General features: G+C 64.3%; 2 protein-coding genes across 8 annotated transcripts in view; both read right to left on the bottom strand.

The window, feature by feature from the left end:
- NLGN3 (neuroligin 3) overlaps window positions 1-11613 on the bottom strand; it is a 29766-nt gene extending 18153 nt beyond the window's left edge. For 3 of the 6 annotated variants that reach the window (XM_059732952.1, XM_059732955.1, XM_059732954.1), the window contains exons 1-2: window positions 11488-11613; window positions 531-1271 (exon numbers count right to left, since the gene is read on the bottom strand). In XM_059732952.1, coding sequence (XP_059588935.1) covers window positions 531-1008 — 478 coding nt within the window. In that variant the 5' untranslated portion in view covers window positions 1009-1271; window positions 11488-11613. Of the gene's footprint in view, window positions 1-530; window positions 1272-2372; window positions 2498-11487 lie in introns of those variants that run through there. The other 3 variants (XM_059732957.1, XM_059732956.1, XM_059732953.1) reach the window with 3 other exon arrangements.
- Window positions 11614-12013: 400 nt separating this feature from the next.
- Window positions 12014-27882, bottom strand: part of MED12 (mediator complex subunit 12) — a 33859-nt gene continuing 17990 nt past the window's right edge. The window contains exons 26-44 of one of the 2 annotated variants that reach the window (XM_019489202.2): window positions 27508-27671; window positions 22035-22214; window positions 21842-21913; window positions 21424-21584; window positions 21170-21331; window positions 20944-21055; window positions 20221-20310; window positions 19882-19991; window positions 19301-19436; window positions 18979-19140; window positions 18402-18776; window positions 17972-18119; window positions 17612-17817; window positions 17004-17084; window positions 16550-16767; window positions 15759-15918; window positions 13864-14052; window positions 13687-13768; window positions 12014-12383 (exon numbers count right to left, since the gene is read on the bottom strand). In XM_019489202.2, coding sequence (XP_019344747.1) covers window positions 12340-12383; window positions 13687-13768; window positions 13864-14052; window positions 15759-15918; window positions 16550-16767; window positions 17004-17084; window positions 17612-17817; window positions 17972-18119; window positions 18402-18776; window positions 18979-19140; window positions 19301-19436; window positions 19882-19991; window positions 20221-20310; window positions 20944-21055; window positions 21170-21331; window positions 21424-21584; window positions 21842-21913; window positions 22035-22214; window positions 27508-27671 — 2852 coding nt within the window. In that variant the 3' untranslated portion in view covers window positions 12014-12339. The remainder of the gene's footprint in view (window positions 12384-13686; window positions 13769-13863; window positions 14053-15758; window positions 15919-16549; window positions 16768-17003; window positions 17085-17611; window positions 17818-17971; window positions 18120-18401; window positions 18777-18978; window positions 19141-19300; window positions 19437-19881; window positions 19992-20220; window positions 20311-20943; window positions 21056-21169; window positions 21332-21423; window positions 21585-21841; window positions 21914-22034; window positions 22215-27507; window positions 27672-27882) is intronic. The other variant, XM_059732942.1, reaches the window with a different exon arrangement.

The following is a 27882-nucleotide window of genomic DNA, read 5'->3' as shown; positions in this document are numbered from 1 at the left end:
GTTAGAGAGGAGGCGCCCGGCTCGCCCGACCCGCCTCACCACAAAGGGGCTGGTCCCGGTGCCCCCACCCCTGCCCCACCCTACCCAGCGCCAGTCAGCAAGATGTCCCCATATGCCCTGGCTGGGCCCTGCCCTGCGCTGGGGTCCCCGGCTGGAGAGAGCAGCCAGCCCCGCTTCCTGGGCCCCCATCCCAGTAGAGCCAGCGAGCGAGCAGGAGTGTTCCTCCCCACCAGCGGCAGCCCGCCCTGGGCCGGGGCACACGGCCAGGCCACCTGTGGCAGCACCTGGCCCTCAGCGCCAGATCTGTGGTCAGAGCCCGGTCCAGACTGAGCAAGACGAGAGAGGAGCCGTGAGGAAGCCATGGCGGGCGGGGGAGGCACGGGGCAGGGAGAGCACGAGACAGGGGCGGCAGCGAGGGCAAGCGGCGTGGGCAGAGGAAGCGCGCGCATCCACACACAGACCATGCTGCAGGTGCCACGGCGGCCACATGCGGCAGACCCACGCCCCGGGACCCGGCCGCCGGCACTCACCGTCCTCAGTGGGGATGTAGATGTTGAGGTACAGGCAGTCCTCGTTGGGGTCCTGGATGTAGGTGGCCACGATGTCCAGGTTGGAGGTGAACCAGATGGGCAGCATGATCTCGGGCACGGCGCTGTGGATGTTCTGGGGGCAGACGGGCGAGAAGTGCGTGGCGTTCCGGATGCCCGACCAGGACGCAGGCGGCTCAGGGGGCATGAACCGCTTGTCGCCGACGGGCGGCGCCGCGTAGGGCACGCCCAGGTACTGGTCCACAGGCCCCAGGATCTCGCTGGGCAGCGGCACCCTCACGCCGCGTAGCTTCCCATAGCGTGTGTTGACGGTGGGAGAGTAGGCCTGCCCCTCCAGGCGCGCCACGACCACGGCCAGGCTCAGCACGCCCAGGACGAGGCGCAGGCCCCGGCCCGCCGCCAGCTCAGGCGCGGGGAGTCCAGGGGACGTGGCGGGGCCTTGGCGCGGAGCCAGCCACATCGTCTGGGAGGAGCGGCACCACACCCAGCCAGAAGCCTGCGTCCACGGCTCAGAGAGTCCCCATCGCGGCCAGGTGCGGGGCGGCGCCACCCGCCAGCGCAGCTAGAGACAGGGTCTTGGGGGGCCCGGGCAGGCGGGCACTTCCCACGAGGGTGGCAGGATGGCTGCAGTGATCTGGGGGCAGCTGGCTGCCTCTTCAGAGCCACGGGGCTGCTGGCTGCCAAGCACCTTCAGGAAGAGCTGCCCAACTGGGATCCACGGCTCTGTGGAGAGAAGGGGACAGTCAGCGGCCACGGTGAGCAGCTGTGTCCCCCACCCAGAGACCTGCACCAGCCCAGTGCCCATGCCCAGCGAGTGGCTGGGGAATGCCTAACCACCCCAATGGCCTCCCACTCTGCTCCAGCCCCCGGCCTGGCTGGGCACCAGGGGAGTGGGAGCGCTGGGTCACAGCGAGGCATGCAACAGGACCAGGCCCTGCACCCTCTGTGTGCCGTGGAAGGGAGGAGGTTGGCACCCAGCGCCCAGGGTGGCAGACGCAAGGGTCTGCGAATGCAGAGCAGCACGACCAGCATCCTGCACTCCAGAGCTGGGCAGGGACCGCACACCCGAATGTGCATGGGACGACCCATGGGCAGGGGACTGCTGATGCACACAGAGAGGCACGTGCAGACAGACGCATGGACAGGCAGTGCCAACAGAAGGGACGCAGCAGCCTCACGCACAGGGATGGAGACGACCCCCGGGGAGCCTCCACTGGGCTCGCCAGGGATAGGAGAGGTGGCACTGAGCCTGGGCTCCAGCCTGGTGTGCTGGGCACCTAGTGCCATGGCCCTGCCTGCCTTGGACGTGCCACGCCGTGTCCAGCTGCCCCAGGCCCCCACGCTCTCCCCCCGACCCGCAGCCAGCGTGGGGTGCAGGTGGAGACCCCTACCCCACCCTGCCCCAGTGCGGCCAGGCTGTGCCCCGCTCAGGCGCATGTCCTGCACAGACTGACCTCTCCTGTGCCCGGCGCGCTGTGTGGGGGCGTGGGAAATGCAGGTGGCTGTTGGGGCTGGGGCGCGGCGCCTGCCCAGCCACAGCCATCCCCAGCCGCACCAGGCAGCCCTGCATCCAGGGCTGGATCAGACCCCGCACTCCCCCAGCACTTCTCTGCCTGCTGCTCAGCCCCTCGGCAGCTGCCTGCCAGAGCTGCCCCCACAGGCTGGTGCTGAGCCCGGGGCCAGCAGGGCAGCTGCAGTGGGGAGCATGGGGCAGCGCCAGTGCCAGTGGGGCAGCGTGGCTGGCCTGGGGCCAGTGCCACAGCAGGGTGGCAAGGAGCCCACGTTCCCCCTCCCACCCACGCTGGCCTGCAGAGAGCCACCCACGTGGGTGAGGCGAAGGCCCAGGTGCGTGTCACCGAGCTGCCATCCTCCGCCAGGGAGGCTGGGCAGGAGGCGCCAGGATTTGCAGCTCTGCCGTCCCCTCCCCCTGCTCCATGCTGCTCGCTCTGCTCTGCCGCTGCCTCTGGTCCTTATGTAACGGCCCCCTCCCCCTCGGCTCCTCCACTGCTGCTGCAGGGACGTGGGCAGAGGGAGGTCCTTGGCTGCAGGCTCGGGCCTGGGACCACCCCAGTGCCTGCCCGCCCACCCTGGAGGCGACGAGGGGGTCCAGGCTAGGCTGCCTGCACCACAGCCCTGCCTGGACTGGCCGACCCCCGGCTCAGAGAGGGCTGATGGCTTGGCTCTGCCGCCACGCACTGGGCACCGGCAGGAGGCCCTGGGCTGCCCGGAGCATCCCCACGTGGCTGCACACCGGCTGGTCCCTGACGCAAGCCCAGGCAGCGCCGACCTCTCCGGTGCACCCAGGGAGCGCAATGGGCCTGGACATGCTGGCAGACCGGTGCCACGAGAGCACCCAGGAATGCAGCTGCAGCCCCGCAGCGGGACCGTGCCAGGCCCTGGCAGGCCCAGAGGCCGCCGCATCGGGTGATGCCAAAGACATCAATCAATGCCCAGGGTGAGAAGAGAGGCAGTGCACCCCCCACCCTGCCCCCACCGCACTGCAGGGACCGCCAGGGCCCGTCCTGGCACACGAGCCTCCCGCGCAGCTGCAGCCCCAGGAGGAGGGCAGACCCGGGGGCAGCAGGGCTGGAGCGAGCCTCTGAGCCCAGGTAAGGGCCAGTGGCTGCAGCCCGGCTTTGCCAGCCACGTTCCCCAGGACCCACCTGTGCCCCCAGCAGGCCCTGCCCTGCCCTCTGACCGCACACAGCCCACTCCCCCAGGACAGGAGGGCCGTCCCAGCGTGGCTCGGCTCTGTCCCCATGTCTGATGCCACCACTCAGACGGCCTGGGCTGCGCCTGACCGAGGCCTGCGGGGAGCGTGGCCGCTCTTCAGGTCCATGGGTTGCTTGAACTCACTGGCCGTGGGTGCTGCCAACTGCAGACTCGCCAAGGGAGCCTCACAGGCGGCCCCCAAGCAAGCTCTGAGGTACGGGGTGTGTGACTGCGTCCGCTCCCTGCACGCCGAAGGAGCCCGAGGCCCCGGCTGGGCTCCCCTCACCGGCACCAGCCTCATGGCAAAGCCCTCGACACCACTGAGCCAATGGCAAACGAGGGCCGGCTCGTTAGTGCGCACTTCACCTGCAGGGGAGCCCGGAGCAGCCATAAGCTCAGCTCCCCCGGGCAGCGCAGCTGCCAACTTGCCCTTAAAGCACAGCCTCCGCCAGCACGCGCTGCCCAGCCCTTCCCACCCCCGGGCCGCGGCCGTCAGGACTCCTGGCCAGGGCTCGGGACAGCTTTAGCCACCACGGAAATCCCAGGCGACCACAGATGAGCAGAGGCATCGTCAGTGCTGGGATGAGCCCCAACGCCTGGAGCGAGGGGTAGACGCGAGGCTCCCGCCAGCGGGGAGTGACCCCGTGTGCCGGCACCAGGCCGCCGATCGGATGGCGCCGACTGCCACAGACGTGCTCGTTGTTTCTCCATCTGCTGCATCGCTCCAGGGCAGGTGGCGCTGTCAGGGGCCCTGACTGCGTCCCGCCACCTTGGGACCAGCAGCCTGCGACGGCCCGGACTGGGCGCTCAGCTCCCACCGTCCGCGCAGCCGTGAGGCGCCCTCCCCTGCGGGGAGCTCGTGGGCAGATGGCGCGGCTCAACCCTTCCAACAAGCATGCCATCCCGCAGCCCGTGATAAGCCCAGCACCACCCCCGGTGCCCACAGGCCCTTCGGGGCTTTGCTCGCAACGAGCACGCTGCAGGTGGATCTGCGGCTGAGCGGGGTCCGGCTACGGCTCTGCAGGCGAGCCCCAGCCGGGTTGCAGGCATGGGCTACCTCGCCTGCCATGTCTCAGGAAAAGATGGCTGCTGTCTCCCTGGAGAAGCCAGGGGCTGCCCTCAGTGAAGATGGCTGCCATTCCCCTACTGCTGGTCTTCAGGAAGGCAGGCCAACACTTCCTGTCCCCAGGAAGGAAGCCAGGCTGCCCTCCAGGAACATGGCCGTGCTTGGCACAGCCGCTGCCAACGGGTCTGTCTGCAGGGCACAACCAGGACCCTCTCGACTCCACGCTGCAGCCCCCTGCCCCGGGCACAGGCCCTTCTGCCCGCAGTCCGGGGAAAGGATGTAGCGGCTCTACGGCTGCAGTAGCGGACGCAGCGCCAGCCTGGGACCCGTGCCCTGCTCCTGCCCAGAGCAGCCAGCTGTCCTGCTGGGCAAGGAGCCGTCCACTCCTCCACCAGACACTCTGTGCTTCAGCCACGGGGGCAGCTCCTCAGGTGACAGGGGCTCTGGTGCCAGCAGCAGCAAGATGCCACACGTCTGCTGGCCCTTTCCTGCCAACGACTGCATCACTGCCGCCAGGCGGGCCCCGGGCCCAGCTGGGACCACAACGTGGCTGGACCCAGGACGAACCCAGCGGAGGTGACGTGGGTGCGGGAAGCTTTCTGAACCGCCTGCAGGCCTGGTCCCTCTGTCAGAAGCACCCCCAGGAGGGTCCCCTGCCCATGACAAACACAGCACCACCCATGGGGACCTGCCAGCCCCAGCCAGCGAGGAGATGCCGCCTGGCCTGGTCTGCAGCCACGCAGCGCACCCGGGCCAGAGCCCCCACTAGCACAGGGCCCAGCAGCACATGCAAAACCCGCCTCCACCAGCTACCGCAGCTCCCACACCCTGCAGATCAGGCTCGTGGTCCCAGCCCTGATGGTCCAGGATGGAGATCGCTCAGACACAGCAGGATGGGACTCCTGCACCCAGGAAGAGGGAACACAGCATTTCCCCAGGGACAAGGGGCTGCTGAGCCTCCCCTTGCCCTGCCATGGGCGTGAGGCACGTCTTTGTGTCTGCACACGGCCACACGCTGCCCACGCTTCCCCATGGGGGCAGCTCTCAGAACAGCCGGGAATGGACCGACAGGCGATCTTGCCCCTCCCCGAGCCTGGCTCCCAGCCCGGCCCCACCTGCCCCAGCACAATGCAACTTGGGAAGACCAGAGCACGGGCAGTGGCCGCGGCACTCCTGCCCCAGGGGCTGCACTGATGGTGCATGCAGGGGTGCTTCCTGCAGGCCAAGCTGCCCCGGGTCTCTCCTGCGAACTGTCTTCCCAGGTCTCTGGGGAGGCCAGCCTGGGGTGTGGGCCCTGCAGCCTCCCCCTGCCTGCAGAGGCCAGGAGGATCTCAGCCTGCCAAGGGACCCCTTGATGCCTCGGCATGCCCCAGCCTCCTGGCCTCTGCCATCGGGCAGGACAGTCGCTCCCACCCTGTGAGGCCAGGGCTGGAGCTGGGGCCAGGGCCAGACATGGCTGAGGCTCTTGTGGCCCCAGGACCCCAGCCAGGGCACTGGGCCCACCATAACTAGTGCCAGCCTGTGCTGCCGGGGAGCAGAGATGCGGTGCAGGGAAGCAAACCCTCCCAAGACCACCATGCACTGGGACCAGGCTGGGGCTCTGACCCAGGCCACGCAGCCCCCGGGATCAGCCGAGGGCAGCGACACAGCCACCCGCAAGAGGGTGAGGCAGGGACCTGAGGGACCCAGGCCAGCACATGGCCAGCCCCTGGGCCCTCCACGCCGCAGCAAGCCTCCAGCAGAGGCCCTGCCCGGTGCGCTCACAGGGCAAGCCCGGCAGGCGCTCCACGTGCACAGGTGGGAGCTGTCCCTTCAGCACTGCCAAGGAGCGCAACCCCGGGTGCCTGGGCATGGACAGGCACGGGCACGGGCAGGGCGGGGAGGTTCTGCCCCCACATCTGCCTGCCACGGCAGAGGCCCCGTGCCACGGCACTGTCCCCTTGCAGGCAGCTCCCGGGTCACTGCTGTGCACAGCACCACGGGGCAGAGCTCCAGAGCACGCGTGCCCTACCTGCCGGGCATGCTCGGGGCTCCTCAGCCAGCTGCGGAGAGATGGAGGGGGCTGGTTCCCTCTCTGGGCTGTGGCAGGCGCTGCCAGGGCAGCCTTCACCTTCCTGGGGCTACACCCAGGCTGGTCAGGGCAAGAGCAAAGGCAGCAACACAAGGTTTGAGGCAGAGCCTGGAAAGTCCCCAAACCCTGGCACACCACAGCCCATGCCCTGTACAGCAGATGCCCACACACACCCCAGCATACCACATCTGTCCACACTGCAAAGATGCCTGCTCATGCCCATACCCACATCCTGCACATGCCCCAACACACTTCATGCCCGCCCATGCCCCAACACACCACGTGCCCATGCCCCAGCACACTGCATGCCCGCCCACGCCCCGTACACCAGATGTGGAGGCGGGGGTGGTGGCTGGAGTGGACAGACATCACCAAGCACCAGAGGCCCAGACTCACAGGCAAACCCGCAGGCATCGCTGAGCGCAACATGTACATGGGGCCAGCCTGCTGTAAGGGTGTCACGCTCAGATATGGTACTAACCGGCTGTGCGTGCGAGGCCCGGCACACACCCAGCTCCAGTAACAGTAGTGTGCACAGAGCATGCCTGTGTGATGGCCACCTCCCCGCCCGTGCCACCTGTCCTTGCCCACAGAATCAGGGGCTCCCTCGCTCCATCAGGCCAATCAGTTCCCTGCCACTGCCACGAGCCAAGCACGGACCCACGGGACACCTTGCACGGGCAGTGCTCGGGCTTTGCAGGCCACAGCTGCTCCCCTTCCCCCATCTGCAGCAGAGGAGCAGGGCGGGTGGGGGGCACCTTGGTCACCTGCTCTGAGGTCGTCACCCGAGGTGCTTGGCAGCTCGGTGCGTCTGGGCTCCCTGAGCAGGCTGCCCCAATCCTGCTGAAGGGGTGCTCTAGCCAGCCCTAAACATAGGAGCCCTCCTGGGGGTCACACACTAAAGGTCAGAGGGTATCCTGTGCCCAGCAGGGTTGTGCTGCTCCAGCAGCAGGCACCCATCCAGCGCCACAGTCCCCAGCCCCATGACCAGGCCCCTCCAGAGTTTCCAGGCCTGGACCCCGCACCCTGCGACAGCAGCACCCCGCCACCCTGGCTCACCCCCCACCTTGCCCCCCAGAGCTGCAGCCCCTGGCTGAGAGCAGGAGTTCATGCTCTGCAGCTCCCTACCCTGTACCAGGCCCCCACGACTGCCCCGTCCGACCTCGCACTTCCCAGTGCCAGACCTGGGACAGGTTCTGCCCAGCGCACAGCCCTGGGGCCCTCCTGTCGTGCTCACATTGGCACGCGTCCCACCTGCCATGGCCCGCTCGACCTGGGGCTGGGGGCCAGGGGCCAGCCCCGGAGATGGTGGGCCTCGCAAGGAGAGCACAGGTCTGCTCTCACCGCATGGCAGAACCGGGAAGGCCTCCCCCAACCCCAGGACAACAGGGGATGAGGGTACTGGTGGGAAGCCCTGGTTGTGGGCAGCAAGGGGGCTGTTACACCTGGCCGCAGCACAGGCAGAGCCTGCCCGCTTCCCTCCATGGGGCAGGGCCAGGAGCACGGGCCCACACTCCCAGGTCCGAGGGCCAGGGCCAGGACCAGGGTGCCACAGAGGGCTCACAACAGGCGTTCAGTGCGTGCCAGCCGGCTGGCAGCTCCACGCTCAGCCTCAGGCCCAGGGCTGCGAGGACAGCGTGCCACTGGCAGGGCCTGCCAGGGGCCTTGGGGAGTCAGCACCGCAGCCCAGCGCCCACCACCCAGCAAGCCCTCGCACAGACGAGTCCTGCAGCAGCCGGCGCGGGGCTGCGGTGACGTCAGCGGCGCGAGCAGCAGGACACGCGGGGCAGGCCCTGCCAGCCGCCGCTCAGCTGCAAATTGCATTTCACACGCGTGTGCCCTTGAGCGAGACGCAGGTGGCGGGGGAGTCTCCCTGCCGTCTCTCCCCTCCTCCCCCTCCCTCTGCCTCCGCCTGGGGAGGGGCTCACTTCGCAGCCCTGCCTGGGGCCTCCTGCCCAGGCCCAGCACGGCCAGAGCAGCTCCCACCTCCCGGGGAACAGGCAGGGAGACGAGCCCGGAGCCCCGCTCCCCGCTCAGTCCTCAGCCACCCGAGCAGCCAGCACTTCAGCAAGCCGGAGCTGCTCTGTACTTGCAGGCAGGCAACTGTCCCGAGCTCCAGGACCCGGCCCAGGTGCCAGGCAGGCTGCCTCGTGTACCCAGCACAGCTCGGTAGCCAGGCCCAGGCCGCCAGGCCCCAGCAGACACTGCTGACTGCGGCCACACTGCCAGCCAGAGGCAGGGAGCCGGGCAGCCTGGTCTGCCAGGCCCATGGCTCTACCTTTGGCCCTTGAGTGAGCACTGAGTCACATGCCAGGCCCTGCCAGGGCAGCCAGGTTCATGGGGGTTGGGAGCAGCTCTGGCCACCTTCCCCCATGGCTCACCCAGGGACAGGGCCATCTCTAGCGGGAGCAGCACTCGGCCCGGCCCCAAGCCCTCCCATGCAGGCCTGCCCTGCCCCAGATGCTCCACAGCAGGGGACATGTGTGCAAGACAGGCCAGGGACATGGGACAGGCGGTGCCCTCACAACAGCCCCTGTGCCCAGAGCCAAGCAGGGAGATGCGCAGCGGTGACCCCAGTGCTGCTCCAGGGAGGGCGGCTCTGCACCGCAGCACATGGTGCCCAGCTGGGGGATGTCGGCCTGCACCCGGGACCCTGCCCCTCTCGCCCCCAGACCCGTGGGCTACTGCCCAGGTGCCACACTCCCAGGCAGGCCTGGAAGACGCTGCCCACCACAGCCCACGAGCAAGCACATGGCTGGGGAACATGACATTACCACAGCAAGCAGACAGGGCTGGGACTGCCCGGGGCACATGGTTAAGACACTGTACACCAGGGACTGCGCAACTGGACCAGTTTGGATGGCATGGGGACAGGGCTGCCCATGCAAGAGACCGAGTCTCCACTGCCCACGTAAGAACAGGGCACCTCTGTGGACCCCTGCACCCCAGAGCCCCAAGCAGCAGCGTGGGTTGGGCTTCCACAGCTGATGGCCACGTTGGTCTCTGTGGCTCTGCGATGCTGACCTCACTCTCCTGGGTGACCCTGGAGCCAGGTGCACCTGGGAGCTGGCACTTGGGGCCCCCTGAAACACTGTCCATCGCCCTCCTGCCCACCTGCGGGTGGAGATGGCCCAGGGCTCCCACGCCTGCTGATGTGCCTGGGGCAGCCCGACACGCCGGGTCACTGCACACGCCTGCCACAGCGCCACAGGGGATGGCCACCCCACGAGCGCTCTGGAATCCGGCACCAGCCACACGCTCCAGCCATGCACGTAGCCATGGCAACCACACACGCGAGAGGCCAGCGGTAGGTGCGCCCTCGCCACACATGCAGCTCGAGCTGGTGCGTGGTGGCACTCGGGGGTGATGTCCGCAGGCCGGCGCGTGGTTGCGGTTGTGTGAGTGGCGCTTTGGCCACGGGGCCGGAGGGTGAGGCTGCAGAGACCTTGCCCCGTTCTGGGAGGACACGCCCATGCTTCCTGCCCCGTCGCCTCCCCGAGCAGCTCCTGCCCTGGTGCAGCTGGGAAAGCCTCCAGCTTCCCTCGACCCTGGGCAGCTCGGGACAGCAGAAGCACAACCACACACGGGCACGTCGCAGACCAGCCACACGGAGCGCAGCGTGCCCTTGCACCCGGGCACAGGTGCCCTACGCTGCCTGCCTGGTCCCGTGGCAGCCCTGGCCACAGAGCGAAGACCTGGGGAGAAGGAGCAGCTGCAGCCAAGAGACCCAGCCCGGGCAGGGGAAGCACCCCAGGCCCCGGCGGGGTGCAGACGCCCAGGCCACACGGCCTACCTGCTGGAGGATAGCGGGCCTGCCGTGGCCAGCACCTCACCAAGCATCTCCTGCTGTCCTGCCATCGCAGGTGCCCTCCTCCTGCCGGGCCTAGCACGGCCCAAACCTGGAACCGCTCCTCTCCCTCCCACTGGCACCACCAGGCACCAGCTGCTGGGACTGCCCTGCACACGCCGGCCGTGCCTTGCAGCCACGCAACCGCAGCAGACCCACGCTGCTAGGACACGACGCAGCTCCTCACGCACCCCGGCCACCCGAGCCACGGGCCAGACCCATGCCACATGCAGGGAAAGGCCACGGGCCCGGCCACAAGACTCCCAGCCCTGCGCAAGCCCGTCCAGCCGTTCTCCACGCCTCGCCCTGCTCTGCCCTGCGCTGACGCAGCACCGTGGCTGCGCCTGGGACCACGCGGCCTCCGCCGCGCCAGGCTGGGCCCTGCACCCGGGGCTCCCCCGTGCCAGGCAGGGCAGAGGAGCGTCCCCTGCTCGGGGAACAGAGGCCTCCGTGGCCCCAGCCCCACGCGCCTCGCAGCCCGCGCCGCCAGGCCGGGGGTGCAGGGCAGAGCCCAGGGCCTGCTCTCGCAGCGCCCGTCGCAGCCGCGGCCCTGCCCCCCGGCCCGGAGAAGCTGCCCACGCTCCCCAGCCTCGGCCCCGACAGGCTGCAGTCGCTCCCGCTGCGGGCCCCCGCCCCCGCCCCCTGGGCCGAGGGTGCCCGGGGCCACGGCTGGGTCCCACAGGCGCTTGCCGGAGGAGACGAGAAACACGGGCTCGCTCCGGCCTCCCTGCTGCCCAGCGCCAGCACCAGCACGAGCACGAGCACGAGGTGGCACCGCAGGGCCAGGCCGGGCTCCGCGGCGCGGACCTGGCTGTGGGGGCGACCCAGGACGGGCGCGGCCGGGCCCCCGCCACCGCCCCGCTCCCCCTTGCAGCCGGGCCCTGGGGCGGGCGGGCACCCGCCGCCGCCGCCGGCCTGGGGCGCAGGGGACGGGCCGGTGCGGCGGCGGGTCCCGCCCGGCGCAGCCCAGGCCGAGCCGCGGGCGGCACGTGCGGCCGCGACGGGCCCCGCATGCCAATGAGGCGCGGCCGGGCCCAGCGCGGTGCGGGGCGGCGGGCCCGGCCGGCATCGGGGCGCGGCGCGGCGCGGCGGGCCGGGGGCGGGGGGGACGCCGCACAATCCCCCACTCACGCGGTCGCCATGGCAACCGGCTGCACGGAGCGCGCCGCCCCCGCCCCCCGCCGGCCCGGCCCGGCCAGCCGGGAGAGACCCCGCGGGGCGGGGCGGGGCGGGGGGCACTCACGCGCGGGGCCGCGGCCGGGGCCGGGCGGGCGGTGTCCGTGCGGGCGGCGCTGCCGGTGCGGGTGTCCGTGCGGGCGCGGGGCTGCGGTGCCGGCGCGGCCGCTGGAGCTGCTCCGCCCGCACGACCCCGCGCACCCGGGAGCGCGCGGCGCGCGCAGTGCGGGGACGCGCGGGGGAGGGGCCGCCCGCTCACTAACCCCTTCGGCGCCGGCTCCGCTCCGCCCCCCCCCCGCCACCCGCCACCCGCCCGGCCGGCAGCGCCGCTCCTCCCCGGGGCCGCCCGCACGGCCCCCCGCTCCAGCCCTGAGCAGCACCGGGCCGGGACCCGGGGCGGGGCCTCGGCCGCCGCTGCCACGCGAGGGGCGCGCCCGGGCCGGGACACGGCGGCCCTCGCCCTCGCCCCCGCCTTCTCCCCGCGGCGCCCGGCACACCCCGGAGCTGTGCTGTGCCGCTCTGGCGGCCCGGAGCAGGGCGCACGGTGCGCGGGCGGCAGTGACGAAGGGGGCCCTGGCTCAGGACACGACGGCTGCAAAGTAAGCTCTGTATTTGTCGAGACCTCTGCAGTACAGGCTCCATCCGGTATAAATAAAGTACAAAATTTTACAATGTCTTGGTCATCGCTTTACCAAAAATACTAAAAACTCAGTAAAAACTGAAACCAGGTGGGAGGGAGGCTTGGCCAGGCGCGGCCCGGGCGCCACGGCGTGCTGCAGTACAAACCTCCGCCCTACGCGGCGCGCCCGGCCCCGGCCCCGGCCCCGGCCCCGTCCCCAGGGGCACGGGCCGCGCCAGCGCCGGCGGGTGGTCCTGGGCACGGCCTGCCCCCACGGGGCTCCTGCCCCAGGGCTGTGGCTCAGTAGCGTCCGAAGGGGTTGTTGCTCTGCTGGGGCTGCGTATCTGTGGATCAGACGGGCAGAGGGTCACGTAGGTCCTGGCCTGGGAGGGCAGGGGGCCTGGGGCTCAGTAGCCCAGCTCCCAAGTCAGCATGATGGCACCAGGCGCAGAAGGCAGCTGCCGGGGGTGGGAGCTGTACCCGCGAGCCTCGTGCCCCTGGGCACCACTGCCAGGGAGCCTGGAGGCCAGCACAGCTGTGGGCCCTGGGCACCTGTTTGAACTCCAAGTCTGAGGCTTGGGGCTGCCCCATGATGCTCGGGAGCCCGGGGTGCACGGCTCAGGGGCACCAAGCTGCTTGCCCCGGTGCCCTCCTAGCTACCTTAGAGCCCCCCTCTCCGTGCTCCCCACAAACGAAGGGGGTCTTCCCGACCAGCTCGGGTCTGCCCCAGAACCGTGCACCTACCTCTGGGACAGGCTGGCCGGGAAGGGCCAGAACACGAGAGTCCACAGCCGACCCGCCAGGGCCTGGACCATGGCAAGCCAGCCAGCGCTGAGTGGAGCAGGGCAGCCTCCACCCCCGCTCAGCAGCTGCAGCTGAGGGTGCCCCATCCACCCCCTGCCGTGGCCCAGGCCAGAGAGTGGGGCCAGGAGCAGAAGGCCCATGACCAGGCACCTGCATGCCCTGCCTGTTCTTGCTGTCTGGGCCCTGTCCCACCCTCAAGAGTGGCATCCGTGTGCCGGCTGCATGGTATTGAGCATGGTATGGAGTTGCCATCTGCTTGGCTGCTTGCACGGAGATGTGGTGATGGGAAAGAGGGTTCAGGGCAGGCTGGGCCCCGCTGAAGGGGAAGCCCACCTGGGATGAGGGCAGCGTGCTCTGGCTTGTGCACGGCCTCCCTGTAGGATGTGGCTCACGTCAAGCAGGTGCACAGCTGTTCTCATGAGATCAAATCACTGGCACTGCACCTAGACAAGCAAGGAGCTTGGGGGCTGCCCTGCACCTGCAGGGCTCGGCCACCTGTGGGGCAGCGCCAGCAAGGAGGTCTCACGCTGAGCAGGCCACAGACAGGAGTGCTCTAGCCAGCAGGACAACCCATTCCCAGCAGAAGCCAACAAGTGCTGAGGCAACCGCCACTTAGTGAGACCCCAAGGGAGGCAGCTCCGACCCCTCTGGGAGAGCTGCCCTGCACGGACAGCCCAGGCCCTCTCTGCAGCAGCCTTGCCTCCGTAAACACCTACGGCACCCGGACAGACCTGGGACCCAGCCTGCACTTGTGATCCCCATGCAGCGCACCACTTCCAGGAACAGGGCACTAGGCGGGGCAGGGACAAGGGTAGAGGAGGCGCCTGGGAAGCTAAATCTTACTGGAGAGCTGCTGCTGAAGCTGTCGGACCAGCGCAGCCGTCTGCTGCTGTTGCTGTGTCTGCTGGAGGCCTTGGCGCTGAAACTAGAGAGAGAGAAGGGTGAGTCATGCAGGGCCAGGGGTCTTGCCCAGACACAGCAGGCAGGAGGGGGTCATGGGGGGCATGTGCCAGCACTTACAATGGGCTGCTGAGGAGGTAGTGCCTGCATCCCCAGCCCCGGGGGCTGGCCTTGTGCCTGTGGCTGAGCCACTGAGGGCACCTGTGGCTGCGGCTGTGGCTGTGGCTGCTGCTGCGGCTGCTGCGGCTGCTGCGGCTGCGGCTGCTGTGGTTGCTGCTGCGGCTGCTGCTGCTGCTGCTGCTGCTGCTGCTGCAGCAAAGACAGAAGCCCAGGGACTGTCAGGGCACCCTGCAGGACAGCGGACCTGGAGCATGCTTGGGGGAAGACCTGCCACCACCTGCGGCGGGGAGCTGCCCGTGGCCTCAGAAGCCCATCTGATGCTTGCCGAGTCCCAGGGAGGCTGCAGCAGGGCCAACACAGCTGTGACATGAGCTCCGTGAAGCACAAGGTCTCTGAGACAGTGAGTGACCAGAACCCATGCGGCTGGGTAGGGGCAGCTGGTTAAGGCCAGAGGAGGAAGCTCGGGTGCTGGCTGATCTCAGGGAACCCCGAGCCACTGCTGGGGGGGGGGTTGGGCATCTCCAGCAGAAACAGGGCTGGGGCTGCCATGGTGCAGGTTATGGAAAGTCCTCTCTGGAAAGCTGCAGGCATTTGGTCACCTCCAGCAAGGAAAGGGGACTTGACTCAGAGCAACACGAAGGGCTGTCAGGACATTTAGGAGGATGGAGAGCCTGCGCAGTGGCTGCAGGGGATGCCACTGCTTTTCCCACCTGCACCAGCAGAGATGGGGTGCAAGCAGCAGGGAAGGAGGAAAGCTCTTTGGGCAGAAGAGCCTGGCTGGCACAAGAGCCAGGGACACCCAGAACAGCAAGACTCTGGAACTGCCAGAGTCGGCTGCCATCTGGGCTCAGCGGCCTTGGGGCCCTGCCCATCTTGTCCTGTGCTCATCATATAGCCCAGACTGCCTGCCCTGTCCATCAGCTTGACCCCAGCTACAGAGCAATTTTGCCTCTGTGCTGCCACTGGCACCACAGCCAGAGTCCAGTGGGCCTACTGAGAGCATTGGTGGGGAGAATTCTGAACCTACTTCAGCGCAAGGACAAAACCCCCAAGTGAGTTCAGAGGCATCCACGACCTGCATTCCTTCATGGCACGTGGAGACCACAACTCACTGGAGCTCAACAGCTCAGAAAGTCCATTCTTTCACTTAATGCTCCCCTGCAATTCTCCATGGGCTTCTCTTCAAGGAGCAGGTGTGTTAATGCCAACGTCCCTGTGCCATCTGGGCCATGCATCTATTATTCATGAGCCTCCTGTAAAATCCGGAGGAGAGCGCCTCTCCACCGCCGCACCTGGTGAGCTCCTGTGCAACCAGAACTACATTGGATGGCTTTCCAAGGATGAATACAGCACTGGCTGCTCTACAGCTTACACAAGAGACCGCTGAGGGGAGCAAAGGCACAGGCTGGATGGCAGAAGGCACATCAGCCACCGGCTCTCTTGGCTGGGGACAGCTGTCAAAGGCAGTACTGAAGGCTGCACCAAGGCCTCCTCTGGACACTTCACGCTGAACAACACCAAGGGCTTGTCTATGCTTGCAGCAGGGACGTACCTGTCAGGCGGGGTTCTGTTAACAGCCAAGTGGGACTGATCTGTGAGCCAGGCCTGCCAGCATCGAGAGCTCAGTGGCACCAGGAAGGCAGGGAAAGGGGGAGGGGGACCTTCCTACCTGCCTGCCCTTGTCTTCTGTATAACCGGGGGTTGCTACAAACCAAGCAGGGCTCCAGCAGGGAACAGAGGGGAGACTTGCACTCAGAAGATCATGCAGGAGTGCCAGAGCTGTCCCTAGCAGGTGCAGCAAGGCACTGGGGATGTGCAGCCTACCCTTTCCCCTGCCTGACATCTGGCTTCCCGGTGATGAGGAAAGGCAGGATGGTGCAGTGGGCCCCACTCACCCGCAGCATCTGCTGCTGCTGCTGCCTCAGGTACTGCTGCTGCTGCTGCTGCTGGTCAGGGAGCATCTGGCTGGGCCGGATCCCGGTGGGGACCCCTTGTGTGCTCATGTGGTTCATGCCGCCCATCATGGGTGCCTGCTGCAGTGACTGGTGTGGAAACCTAGGGAGTGAGGGGCTGGGATCAGAGACTGCCCCTGGAAGGAGCCCCAGGCTGGGCCCAGCTTCATGCTCCAGGTAACCCAAGGCACGAGGACCAGCCACTCTATCCTGCCCAGCTGGGAGCACCTGAGGCAGGCTGCTCTGGGTTCCTGTACCAGCCTAGCCCAGGTCCCTGCCCCACCCCTCAGGACCAATCCCAGTTGCATCCATTGGCCCAGTGGGGAATGAAGGGGCGCTGCCCGTCTCCTCCAGGGGCTTCTGGCAGGATCCAGCCCCAAGCCCCACCCCAGGGACAATCTGCCAGCCAGGTCCAAATCCACGATGGTTCCCTTTTCATCTTGCCCCTCGTCCCTAGGCTTACGCCCATCTCTCACCTTCCACTAGATGACCTCTGGAAGTCCCTTCCAGCACTGCTTCACTATGATTCTAGACATCACATCCCCTTCCATGGGACACTGACAAGGAGCTGGACAAGGACATCAGCTCAAGGGCACCAGGCCCAGCCCTGCAGCCCCACAGCATTGGGTTTGGAAGCAGGCTTCCCCCAGCCCCTCTCTGCAAGGGCTGCTGGGCAGATGATGGGAAGCTCCCTGGGGACCCTGACAACACCTGGGGTGGCAGGCTGGGGGTACCTCTGTGCGCTGCTCAGGGCATGCCCATAGCCAGGGGCCTGCTGGTGCACGTAGCCACTTGGCCTCTGCTGCATCTGGCGAATGGGGTCCACAAGGGCTGGGGTCGAGCCAGGGTGAGAGTTCTGGTAGGGTGGGTTGGAGTAGGCAGGTGGCACCATGGTGCCGGACTGTGAGGGGTGCTGCTGGAGGCCGATGTGTGAGACATAAGGTGTGTACCCCTACGGGGAGAGCAAGCCCTGTTAGGTAGGGGGCAGTAGCCTCCACCACACCACCCTGGGGCACGAGGCCACCACACTCGGTGCTGGGCTCTCATGGGGGGCACCACCCTCCTGCCCAGGTGCTCACACCACGTGGACACAGGGCCCCAGGGGATGCTGGATCTGGGCTGGGCAGCGAGAACTTGTGCCCTGCCCACACTGCAGGTCGTAGCCTCCCCAAGAAGCACCATGCTCACCTGGGAGGGCTGGAGGGCTCCATACGATGGGGTGGGGGCCATCGGGCGCACCTGTGGCTGCCCCAGGATCCCCTGGCCCTGCTGAAAACACAGGAGAAGCTCTGCTCAGGAGGCTAGGACCAGGCTGTGTCCACCAGGGGCTTCTCCTGGCAGCCCCCAGATGGGGCCCAACACTGAGCTTGGGCCAGCCTCTGTGCTGGCCCCACAATGCCAAGGCCAAGCTGGGTGCCCTCTCCCGTGTTTGGGCCACCCTTCCTCCTACCCAGGCTCCTTCTCCACAGTGCCACAGAGCCATCCCCACCCTCTCCCACACACAGCTGGTCTGGAAACCCCTGGGACCTCCCCACATCCACCAGCTCATCCCCCTGTCAGCAGCCCCTGCTCAGCTGGCCCCGCTGGGAATGACAGGGACGCAGGGCCCTGGTGCCCGGCATGTGCTTTGGCCCCCTCCTGACAGGTGCTGTACAACACCCCCTTGCAGCCAGGGGCAAGGCAGAGGGCAAAGGGCTCTGGGGAAAGGAAATGGAGCAGTGCACAGCCAGGGCCCGCTGGGGGCAGGGGTACTCAGTGTGAGGCCATGCCCCTAGCCACAACCAGCTCCCACTTACCAGCTTGGCTTGGAGCTGCTGGCGCAGCAGCTGCCCCTGGGGCACTGGCGGCTGCTGCCTATAAGCTGTTGGCTTGTAGGAAGGGTCAATCCCCATCATGCTGCCCATGGCAGAGGGCAGCACTGCGCTGTATGAGGTCCGGCTCTGCACCAGCTTCCCCAGGGGCATCCGCACCGGCCGGTAGGAGGTGTCCAGTCGAGGGCCCCCTGCAATGGGACAATCTCACTGCAGAAGCCTGCCGCGCTAATCCTGGCACACACACCCTGCCCCAAGGGGATTGTGTTCCCTGCAGCCCCAGCAAGATGGAGCAGGCCTCAGACATGGAAGAGCACAAGGCAGAAGGGATCCAGGTCCACCTACCTGCTGGCAGAGGCTGGTTCTGGGCGTAGAGCCCCACTGGTGACTGCCCGTAGGCAAGTCGGGACATGGAGCTCCCTGCCTGGTGGTGCAGGAGGTCAGTGGGCATGCCAACGCCATAGGGGACCCGCCCGGGGCCCAGCATGAAGTCCTGTGGAAGGAAGGAAGGAAGGAAGGAAGGAAGGAAGGAAGGAAGGAAGGAAGGAAGGAAGGAAGGAAGGAAGGAAGGAAGGAAGGGGTGAGGGGCCTCCGGGACTTAAGGGCCAGGCCAGGCTGGGCCAAGCACTGCTCAGCACAGCTGCAGGCTCCTCTCCAGCAGGGATGGGGGCGGGTGCTGTGAACCTGGGGAGCTTCCAGCCCCAGGAAGGCAGAAGCAACCCAGCTCTTGGAAAGGGAAGGCATGGCTCCCTGCTCCAGGGACAGGGCATGGTACCTCGCTTTTGTTAGCAGATTGGTTGCGCTTCTTGCTTTTCTGTTTCTTCTTACGCTCCTCTGTGGAGGCAGCAGGATTGGAGCTGGCTTTGTCGGCTTTGACTGGCTCAACGGCCTTCTTCTCTGGCTCCAGAGTCACGGGTGTGGGGGGCTCCTCCTCCTCAGGGGGCAGCGGCAGTGGCTCTAGGTAGTAGCTGCGGGGCTTGGGCTTCAGGTGTGTGTGATACAGCAGGAGCCTCTGCTGCTCCTCAAACCTGGACACCTTGCGATCTACCCGCACGGTGCCAAACCAACCCCAGGACAGGGGAGCTGAGTGCTTCAGGCCCTCAAACAGGTCCCAGGGGGAAATCTTCTGCTTTGTGGAGACCTGCAAGCCCTGCCAAGAGAAGAGGAGGATCCGTGAGAGCCCACAGGCTGCACCTGAGAGCCCTCAAGCAGGTGCCAACCCTGCCCTTTCCAGGCATGGTCACACCACACAGTTTCCTAGTGCCAGCCAGCCCAGGCCACAGCACCACCAACACGGGGCACAGGGAACAACCCTCCAGGCAGCAGTGTGGGCCCCTGGCGCAACCACTGACCTCCTTCTTGAAGATGGAGTCAAACCCGGCGATCTTGTTGCCCTTGGTATCAATGAGGGAACCCTGCGGCTCACACGTGATGACATCGCGCGTCTGCTTGGGCAGGGGGAGCAGCTGTCGCACCTTCTCCAAGCTGTCGGACTGCCGGTCCCCCAGCTCCTTCTGCAGAGATACAGGGGCTTCAACAACCATTTGGACAGCACTGCACAATACCCTGCAATGCTCCCACCACCATGCCAATCACGGTCTTCGGCGCCCCCCACTCAACAGGGCTGTGCCCCCTGCCCCACCCGCCACACTGACACAGGCCTGGCTTCCTCACCCGGAGTTTCTTGACCAGGTTCATGTACGCCCGCTTGTTCTCTTCCATGCTGCCCTGGGAGATGCTGGACATGTCTGCCGCCAGGGTGCCATTAATGAGGACGCTCAGCATGTCCAGCACCGTGGTGAAGAGCTCGCTGGGGGTTGGACAAAGGCCCAGGTTCAGCACAGACACCCCCAGCACCCTAGCAGCACCCGTCCTGCAGCACCCCTGGACATGAGAGCTGCAGAGGAAAGGCCCTGCACTGCCTCACTGTTACTCATCCTCCAACCCCTCTCCAGTGCTTCCCTGGGCTCTGCTCACTACTCCGTCCCTGCAGGCTCCAGCTCTGACATCAGTCCTGCAGGTCGGCTGCCCTCTGGCCATGAGATGAGCTCAGAGCTCCCCACAGCCATGGGATGGGGATGGCCCTGGCTGTGCCTGGGGCGGCTGCCAGCCACATGGCCATCCCAACACCCACATGCTACTTCCCCCTGCATGGTGGTCTCCCAGGGCTCTGGCAGCAGGGATCTGCATGCACCTCCTAGGGACAGGACCATGGCAGGTGGTGCCCTGCACTCACTGGTCCTGGAGACACTTACTTGTTTGACTGCATGTCCACAGTGCCACTGCTAATGATGTCAAGGAGGAGCACGGCCCACTCTGTTGTCTGCTGCGTGCTGCGCTGAACCGTGTCAAACATGCCCCCCACCTGGGACAGAAGGGTCTGTCAGATCCACTGGGAGACCCCTCCAGCAGCAAAGGAGGAAGCAGGCTGGGCTAGGACCCCTCCCCTCACATGCCCATAAGTCTCCACTGCACATCCTCCCCACACACATATCCTTGCTCCTGGGAAGAAGGCCTTTCCTCCCCCAACTCACTGCCTGCCCCTCTCCCCACACAGCTCAGCCCTGCTGGTCCCTCGTTCACCTGCTGCTTACCAGATTCAGTCGCAGTTTCAGGGCCTCGTGCATCAGCTGCTTGGCTTTGCAGTCATCCTGGTACTGATCCTCCCGCCAGTTCGTGACAATCTGAGGGCAAGAAGGAATTCCCCCCCTGGTCAGACTAGTCCAGGCTGAGAGGTTTTGCCTTCCTCTGCAGCGGGGGCACGACCTCCACCTGGGGTCTCTCGAGCGTGCTTTAACAACCTTTCATAGAAGTAGGGGGCTGGCGGCCGCAGTCCCCCTGCTTTCCCTGTGGCAGGTAGGGTATTACATCTGTGCTGTGCTGTGCTGTGTCAGGGCTGACCATGTAGTTTGATGAAGAGTTAGGTTATAGATTTGCCTGGGCTGGTTTGGACAGGAAGGATCCTGCCTCAGGGACTGGATGGGACCTCTGGAGGTTCCTTCCAGCCCGACTTCTCTATGATCTAGGAGGGTCAGAAGAGGGCAGGACTTCAAGCTGGGCCTGGCACTTCAGAGGGAGCCACTGCCACTGCTTTGCTTCCCCCCCACCCCCACCCACCACTCCCTTTCACTGGGATCCTGAGCCAGGGGAAGCCCAGGGGATGTCTATGCTGATATCCCACTCAGGTGGGAGAGACAGGGTGTCCTGCACCACCCTAAATGCCCAAGTCTTTGTGCCAGGCACATCCTGCCTGGGGCACATCCACAGGGACTGCTATCCTGCTGCTGCACCCACCTGAGGGGCTGGAAGGTGCCTACCTGCTGCACCTGGCTGTAGAGTGAGGTGAGGAGGCCTTCCCTCTGCTCATCCTGCCCCTTCAGGCACGTCAGCACCAGCGACAGGAAGGGTTGCTGGCTCAGCAGGGACATGCTGGAAAGGAGGTGAGCATGAAAGACGTGCAGACGGGCGGGCTGGCAGGCGTGGTTGCCCCAGGCAGCTCGGCACAGTGCAGTGGGGACTGCCTGCCCACCTTCCAGCACTCACCTCTTCTGCTTCTGACGATCCCGCTCCTTGCGGGATGAGGATCCCAGGTGCTGTCCCTTCTCCAGCTCCTCCCCTGCGGCTTTCAGCACGTGCCCCTGCACCGACGTGGGCAACTTGGCAATGAGAGGGGCCACCAGCCACACACCCGACCTCTCCAGGGAGCTGGACACAGGACAAGAAGTGCAAGTGGCCCACACTGCCATCCAGAAGCCCCAGGGGGGTCCTGCTGGCAGCACTAGGCTGGGCAGCCCTACCTGAGGATGGCCTTGGACTTGGTGCTGGCAGGCGCAGTGCTGGCAGAGCTGCCCAGGCTGCCGGCTGCATTGCCCGTGGAGCTGCCAGAGCTGGTCTCTGCTGACTGCTGGAACACCTCTATGGTGGCCTTGGCAATGTTCTCCAGCAGGGAGTTCATCTCCTGTTGAGGAAAAGGAGTGAGTCCACGGGCAACAGTGCTTCCCTTCTGAGCACCTGCTGACCCAGTGGCCTGGGCACAAATCTGGCAAGCAAAGCTCCTTGCCTGCAGCCCCTGGCAGGGCCTGTTCTCTATGCACCATCCCCATACTCCCACTGTCTGTCATGCCCTGCCTAAGTCCTGTGCAGCAGCCACTTAAGACATGGGCAGCCCCAGGGGACCCAGCCCACTGTCACCCACCTGCCCTGACAGGGACTCACGTTGTTGGCCGTCTGCTTGATCATGAGCTGCAGCTCCAGCGAGGACTGCCGCATTGTCCATTGGTCCAGGTTCTGAAACGTGCGCATGCTTCAGACCGGTGACCACCCCAACCCAAGCCCTAAAGGCGAACATGCCACATGGCTCAGCCACAGAGCTCACAGCAGCATCCTGCTGCACTGAGCAGGACCGCACCTGTAGGATGCGCTTGATCCTCTGCCGCTGCGGGTTCTCACCCTCTTCGCTGTCCAGCAGCCGGTGCGGGTAGCAGATGAGCTGCATCAGCCGCTGAGCCTGGATGCTGCTCAAAACTGGGTCCTGCAGATCATTGCTGTCCTCACACAGGGACTTTAGGCACCGCTCACCCACCCACTCCTGTGAAGGAATGGGAGCAGGCAGGGTAGTGGCAGCTGGCCATGCACCAGGCAGCACCCACACCTCCGTTATCTCAGGGGTGGGGAGGCAGGTATCTCCAGGCAGGACCAGGCAAGGTTGTGTGGCCAAATCCACACAGGCCACCCACACACACAGCTGCACCCAGAAGCCCCCTCCTCTTCCAGAGTGGCAGACAACAGCCAGCACAGTTGGCAACCAACAAGTCCTGGCCAGGCGCCAGCCCTGCGTCCACTGCACCAGCCAGACGTTCTGCTGGGCTCCTGGATCCCAAAGCGCCTCTGGCCAGGCCTCATGTGCAGCCAGCACAGCCCAAGGCAGTGCCCAGGGCTGCCTTTCTCAAAGCCCATCGCTGCAGCTATGGCTTCTCCTTCCCACCTTGATTTAAAAACTGACGGGGAAAGAGTCCCCTGCACCCTTGGCAAACAGGCCCTGTGGCTAAGTGCCCTCACTGCCAGGTGTGCTCCATCCAAGTTTGCCCAGCTGCCACTCCTGGACACTGGCTGCACCTTGTCCTGCCTCTCTCTGAGACCCAAGAGCCCCTCCTGGTTGAATGCCTGTTGGTGACGACAGAGCCCCCTTCACCTTCTCCAGTGTAAGAGAAGCAGGTTTCACCTGTGAGTCCTGCTCTGCATGCTGCTACCTGGATTCCCCTCACGCACCCAGGACCCACTCCCACCAGAGCTCAGCAGAGGTGCCCCAGCATCTTGACCCTCAGCATCCTCTCTCTCCTCCCTGGGCTTCTGTGCCCAAGTTCTGTGCTGGGTCTCTATGCCCCTTGAGGGAGTCCTCTCACCGCACACACACTTGCACACTTATAGATTCATAGATGTTAGGGTCGGAAGGGACCTCAATAGATCATCAAGTCCGACCCCCTGAATAAGCAGGAAAGAGTGCTGGGTCTAGATGACCCCAGCTAGATACTCGTCTAACCTCCTCTTGAAGACCCCCAGGGTAGGGGAGAGCACCACCTCCCTTGGGAACCCGTTCCAGACCTTGGCCACTCGAACTGTGAAGAAGTTCTTCCTAATGTCCAGTCTAAATCTGCTCTCTGCTAGCTTGTGGCCATTGTTTCTTGTAACCCCCGGGGGCGCCTTGGTGAATAAATCCTCACCAATTCCCTTCTGTGCCCCCGTGATGAACTTATAGGCAGCCACAAGGTCGCCTCTCAACCTTCTCTTGCGGAGGCTGAAAAGGTCCAGTTTCTCTAGTCTCTCCTCATAGGGCTTGGTCTGCAGGCCCTTGACCATACGAGTGGCCCTTCTCTGTACCCTCTCCAGGTTATCCGCATCCTTCTTGAAGTGCGGCGCCCAGAATTGCACGCAGTACTCCAACTGCGGTCTGACCAGCGCCCAATAGAGGGGAAGTATCACCTCCCTGGACCTATTCGTCATGCATCTGCTGATGCACGATAAAGTGCCATTGGCTTTTCTGATGGCTTCGTCACACTGCCGGCTCATGTTCAACTTGGAGTCCACTAGGACTCCAAGATCCCTTTCCACCTCTGTGCCACCCAGCAGGTCATTCCCTAGGTTGTAGGTTCGCTGGACATTTTTCCTCCCTAGGTGCAGCACTTTGCATTTCTCCTTGTTGAACTGCATCCTGTTGTTTTCTGCCCACTTGTGCAACCTATCCAGGTCTGCCTGCAGCTGTTCCCTGCCCTCCGGCGTGTCCATTTCTCCCCATAGCTTTGTGTCATCTGCAAACTTGGACAGAGTACATTTGACTCCCTCGTCCAAGTCGCTGATGAAGACATTAAAGAGTATACTTGTCTTTGGTCTCCTTCTCCTCCACACGCTTTCCTCCCACCCCCTCCCAGCTGGTTTCTGGGTGGATTTGTGCTTGTGGGGGAGATCAACCCCTGTCCCAATGCTGCCAACGTGCAGGCCTGCCTCTGCTCCAGGCCTGTCTTCTCCTATCCAGATTAAAGTCTGGTTCGCTCCATCTGGCAGCTCCCCAGGAATCATAACCTCCAGCTCCCCATGGCTCCAACAGAGCCGTTCTTCCCACATCCTCCCCTTGGTCACCAGGACATCCCTGTCCTACCTGTCATCTTCCACCCTCTCAAACTCCTCACAGCCAGGCTACATCTAAATCTGGCAGACTTCCTGCGCAGCCTCTCTCCACCCGGCCTTTCCCAACTGCCCATACAGTCCACGCTCCTGTCCCAGCTCTCACTGCACTCCCTTCCCCCAGGCCTGGGGCAACACGGCCCTGCCCTATGCATGCCCATCCAGAGCATTGCTGCTGCTGCAATCACACAGACCGTCTCCCTGAAGCCTTCCATTACCCCCTGCACAACAATAGCAACAGCTGTCTGCACTCCTGGGTCCATCCGGCCCACCTTGACTAGCAGGCAGGAGCGCACCCTGCCAGTCTCCATCCACCCACTCACTCGACAATCCAACGTGCACCATTGGGGTTGCCTCTCATGTGGGAAGAAGCTCCCTGTGAACATCCAGAGGCCGCCTTCAGCTCAGCGGAGCCCCCTTCCACGAACCATTCCCTCTTCTGCCCACTTGTAATGATCCAGGTCTTTCTAAAATACTTGACACCACATCCTCCTCCTCTTAGTCCTCTGGAGCTTCCCCTGTGTTCAAGACTCACTGGAAACCAACACTAGCAGCCCAGAGAGCTTCTCCTGCAATGACTCGAGGGCTCCTGGGTGCAGGCTGTCCAGATCAGCCAATCGAAACACCACTAGCCTTAGTGGCCCTGGAGCAGCATCCTCCTGCAGCACCACAAGCAAGGACCACAGCTCCTCCTCAGAGGGTTCCCGCATTTGGATTTTGGCAAACGCAGAGCAGGCATGCACTCATTAAGCATATCTACCTTCTCTGCATTACCATTACCAATGGTCCACTGCCACCTACTAACCGCCAACACCACTGCTTTATACAGACAGCTGCTTTCACTCCCCCTGCTAAAAGAGCCTGCTTCCGCTCGCTAATGTTCTCTCTGTGTCATGGTTCTGGGGACTGGAACAACACAGATGTTCTTAACCAGTTCAATTAGGATTTCAGCAGAAAAACATGACTGATCCCTCCCAACTGATTTGGTTCATCCATGTTTTGTGAAATTGACCTGTTTAAAGCACCAGTTACAGGCAAATGGCAGGTTCAGCCTTCATGCCCTTTGCAAGCAAACCTCATCAAGTCACAATCACCTGAAACTGAACACCTAGCTCTGACTTCTGTGAGCGATTCCTTCTTGCGCCTCAAGACTAGGCCCAACAGCAGTAACTCCCTCACATAGTCAGGGGGGACCAGCAGGCATTGGGGGAGTCCCTGCTCCCCCGAGCACTACCAGGAGTGACAAGAAATAACGGTCACGAGCTGGCAGAGGGTAGATTCAGAGTAGACATCAGGAGGTGCTACTTCACAGTCAGGGTGGCTAGGACCTGGAACCAACTTCCAAGCGAAGTGGTGCTGGCTCCTACCCTGGGGGTCTTTAAGAGGAGGTTAGACAAACACCTTGCTGGGGTCGTTTGACCCCAGTACTTTTTCCTGCCATGGCAGGGGGTCAGACTTGATGATCTGCTCAGGTCCCTTCCGACCTGACCAACTATGAAACGTGTTGCTCTCTGAGCTTGGGAGATCCTGGTCTGTGGTGCGTACAATGCCAAGGACATCTCCATACACCAGACTTCTACCATGTCACTCAACCTGCACTCCCCTTAAGTGTTTACCTATGCACCAAAGGCAAGTAACTTAAGGAGCCAGCCATCCTGTTTGCTAGCAAAATTTGCTGGGTTATAACAGAAAGCAGCTAGCATCCTGTCCTGCATCACCTGTGAGAACACTCATCTCAAAGCAATTGAGCTCATTTGCTTCTGAGTATCAGTGACTGAAACAGGGCACAGTACTTCTGACAGACCGCTTCTCCCGCTGCCCTTCCAGCCCCTTCATCCTTCCCAGACCAGCTCCGACCTGTAATTTCAATGTTTCACATCACGTCTCTCTTCCCACCAGGGTTCTGCAAAACCACCCAGAGCACTTTTACCTTCGCAAATGAGCAATTCCAATTCTTCACGTTTATTACCCAGGTGCCCGGCACTGGTGCATGATGAGCCAATTAACACATCACAGCATTCCGGTCATGAGGCCAACACAGAAACTGAACAGAAGGCAGGCTTCACAATACCACCCTCCTTCCTTCCTGTCCACAGGATGATGCCACACATGGCCCCAGGGCCTCGTTCCCCAGTCTCTCTGTCACATACAGCAAATGGCAATAGTGGCTCCAGACTGCAGCAGCTTGTTTTAGGACAAGTTGCAGCCCCCTATCTCAGAGGCACAAGGGAGCGCTAAGCTCAGGACGGGCCAGACACACTGCGTCTTCTACAGCCACCCTGGAAATGGACCAGACAAGGAGTTGCCGAATCACGCCCACCCCTTGAAACAGAGGGGCAGCAGCCTGCGATCCCGCAGCATACAACAGGAAGCAGAGCTCAGAGCTGACTTGGAGCTCAGCTAGTGGACTGCACATCCCTAGGGCTGCAGCTTTACTGCTTCAAGCCTCATCCTAGAAGCAACATGCAGTAGCTTCACACGTGTCACAACAGCTTGTCAGCTTCCTGACACGCAGGTCAGGCTCAGCTGTGGCAGACTTAAAGCTCCATTTAACACAACAGCGTTTCTCGTGCTTTCCCTAAGGAAGTTGTCAGCCTGTGCTCAAGCAGCAGAGAAGATGGAATCTCCCACCAAAAATTCAATTGATCCAACATGCTGAGCACAAGGCTCAGGTGCACTAAGAGCTGCTGCTCTTCCATTTGACTTAGGATGAGTGCAGGGGGAATGCCTCTTGCCCCTACTAGGCCTGCCATGCTCTAGACTCACCTCCTGTAGATGAGGGTGGCAGGAAGAGTTCAGGACTGGGGCAGAGATGGCAGGGCAGCCAGGGGAGTGAGGATACCAGGGGATGTCCTGTAAGTTGTGTGTGTCCTAAGGGGGCTGCCTTGGCTGCTCAGTTTCCTGGCTTAGAGTCAATGCCCTGGTACAAAACACTATTACTCTGCTTGCTAGCGCAGGCTTCTGGGGCTCCAGCCTTCTGGACAGGGGAGGAACCTGGCAGTGGCACCAGAGCACTGTGGGATGTCCAGTGCCCACTCCCCAACCTCCAAACGTGGGTTTGCTCCCTCTGAATCCCCTCCTGCAGCAATTTGCAGATCCCGACACCAGCCTGTGCCCTGCTGGTCTGAAAAGGCAGAAGAGAGCTCCCCGCACCTGGCCAGGTGGGGCCAGCAGAGCCTGCCTCCGGGGCCGGGCAGACCTACCTGCTGGCAGATGCTCCTCAGGACGTACTTGGCATACACGTCCAGGCTGGCTGTCTCTATGGACACCGCCCGGCCACCAGGCTTCTTGGCACCAAGCTCATCGTCCATGAGGTCATCTACCCCTCCTGGGTGGGAGAAGCCGGAGCCTTTCAGCTCCGCATCCCCTAAAAGCAAGAGGTGAAGGGTCACCTGATGACTTGCCATAATTACCAGACCTGTCCCACCCCTTGCCACACAACTGACTGCACCCCAGCCAGGGAGCCCCTCACGGGCCAGACTCAGCCCCTCACTGACCCTGCCACACAGTCACTGTGCAGGCAACACTCTGCAGGTCCCCGAAGTGCAGAGCTTCACCCTGCTCTCCCGAAGTCCAGG

The sequence above is a fragment of the Alligator mississippiensis genome, chromosome 8, assembly GCF_030867095.1.
Source record: "Alligator mississippiensis isolate rAllMis1 chromosome 8, rAllMis1, whole genome shotgun sequence".
NCBI classification, from domain to species: Eukaryota; Metazoa; Chordata; order Crocodylia; family Alligatoridae; genus Alligator; species Alligator mississippiensis.
This window is presented reverse-complemented; position numbering and strand designations above follow the sequence as displayed.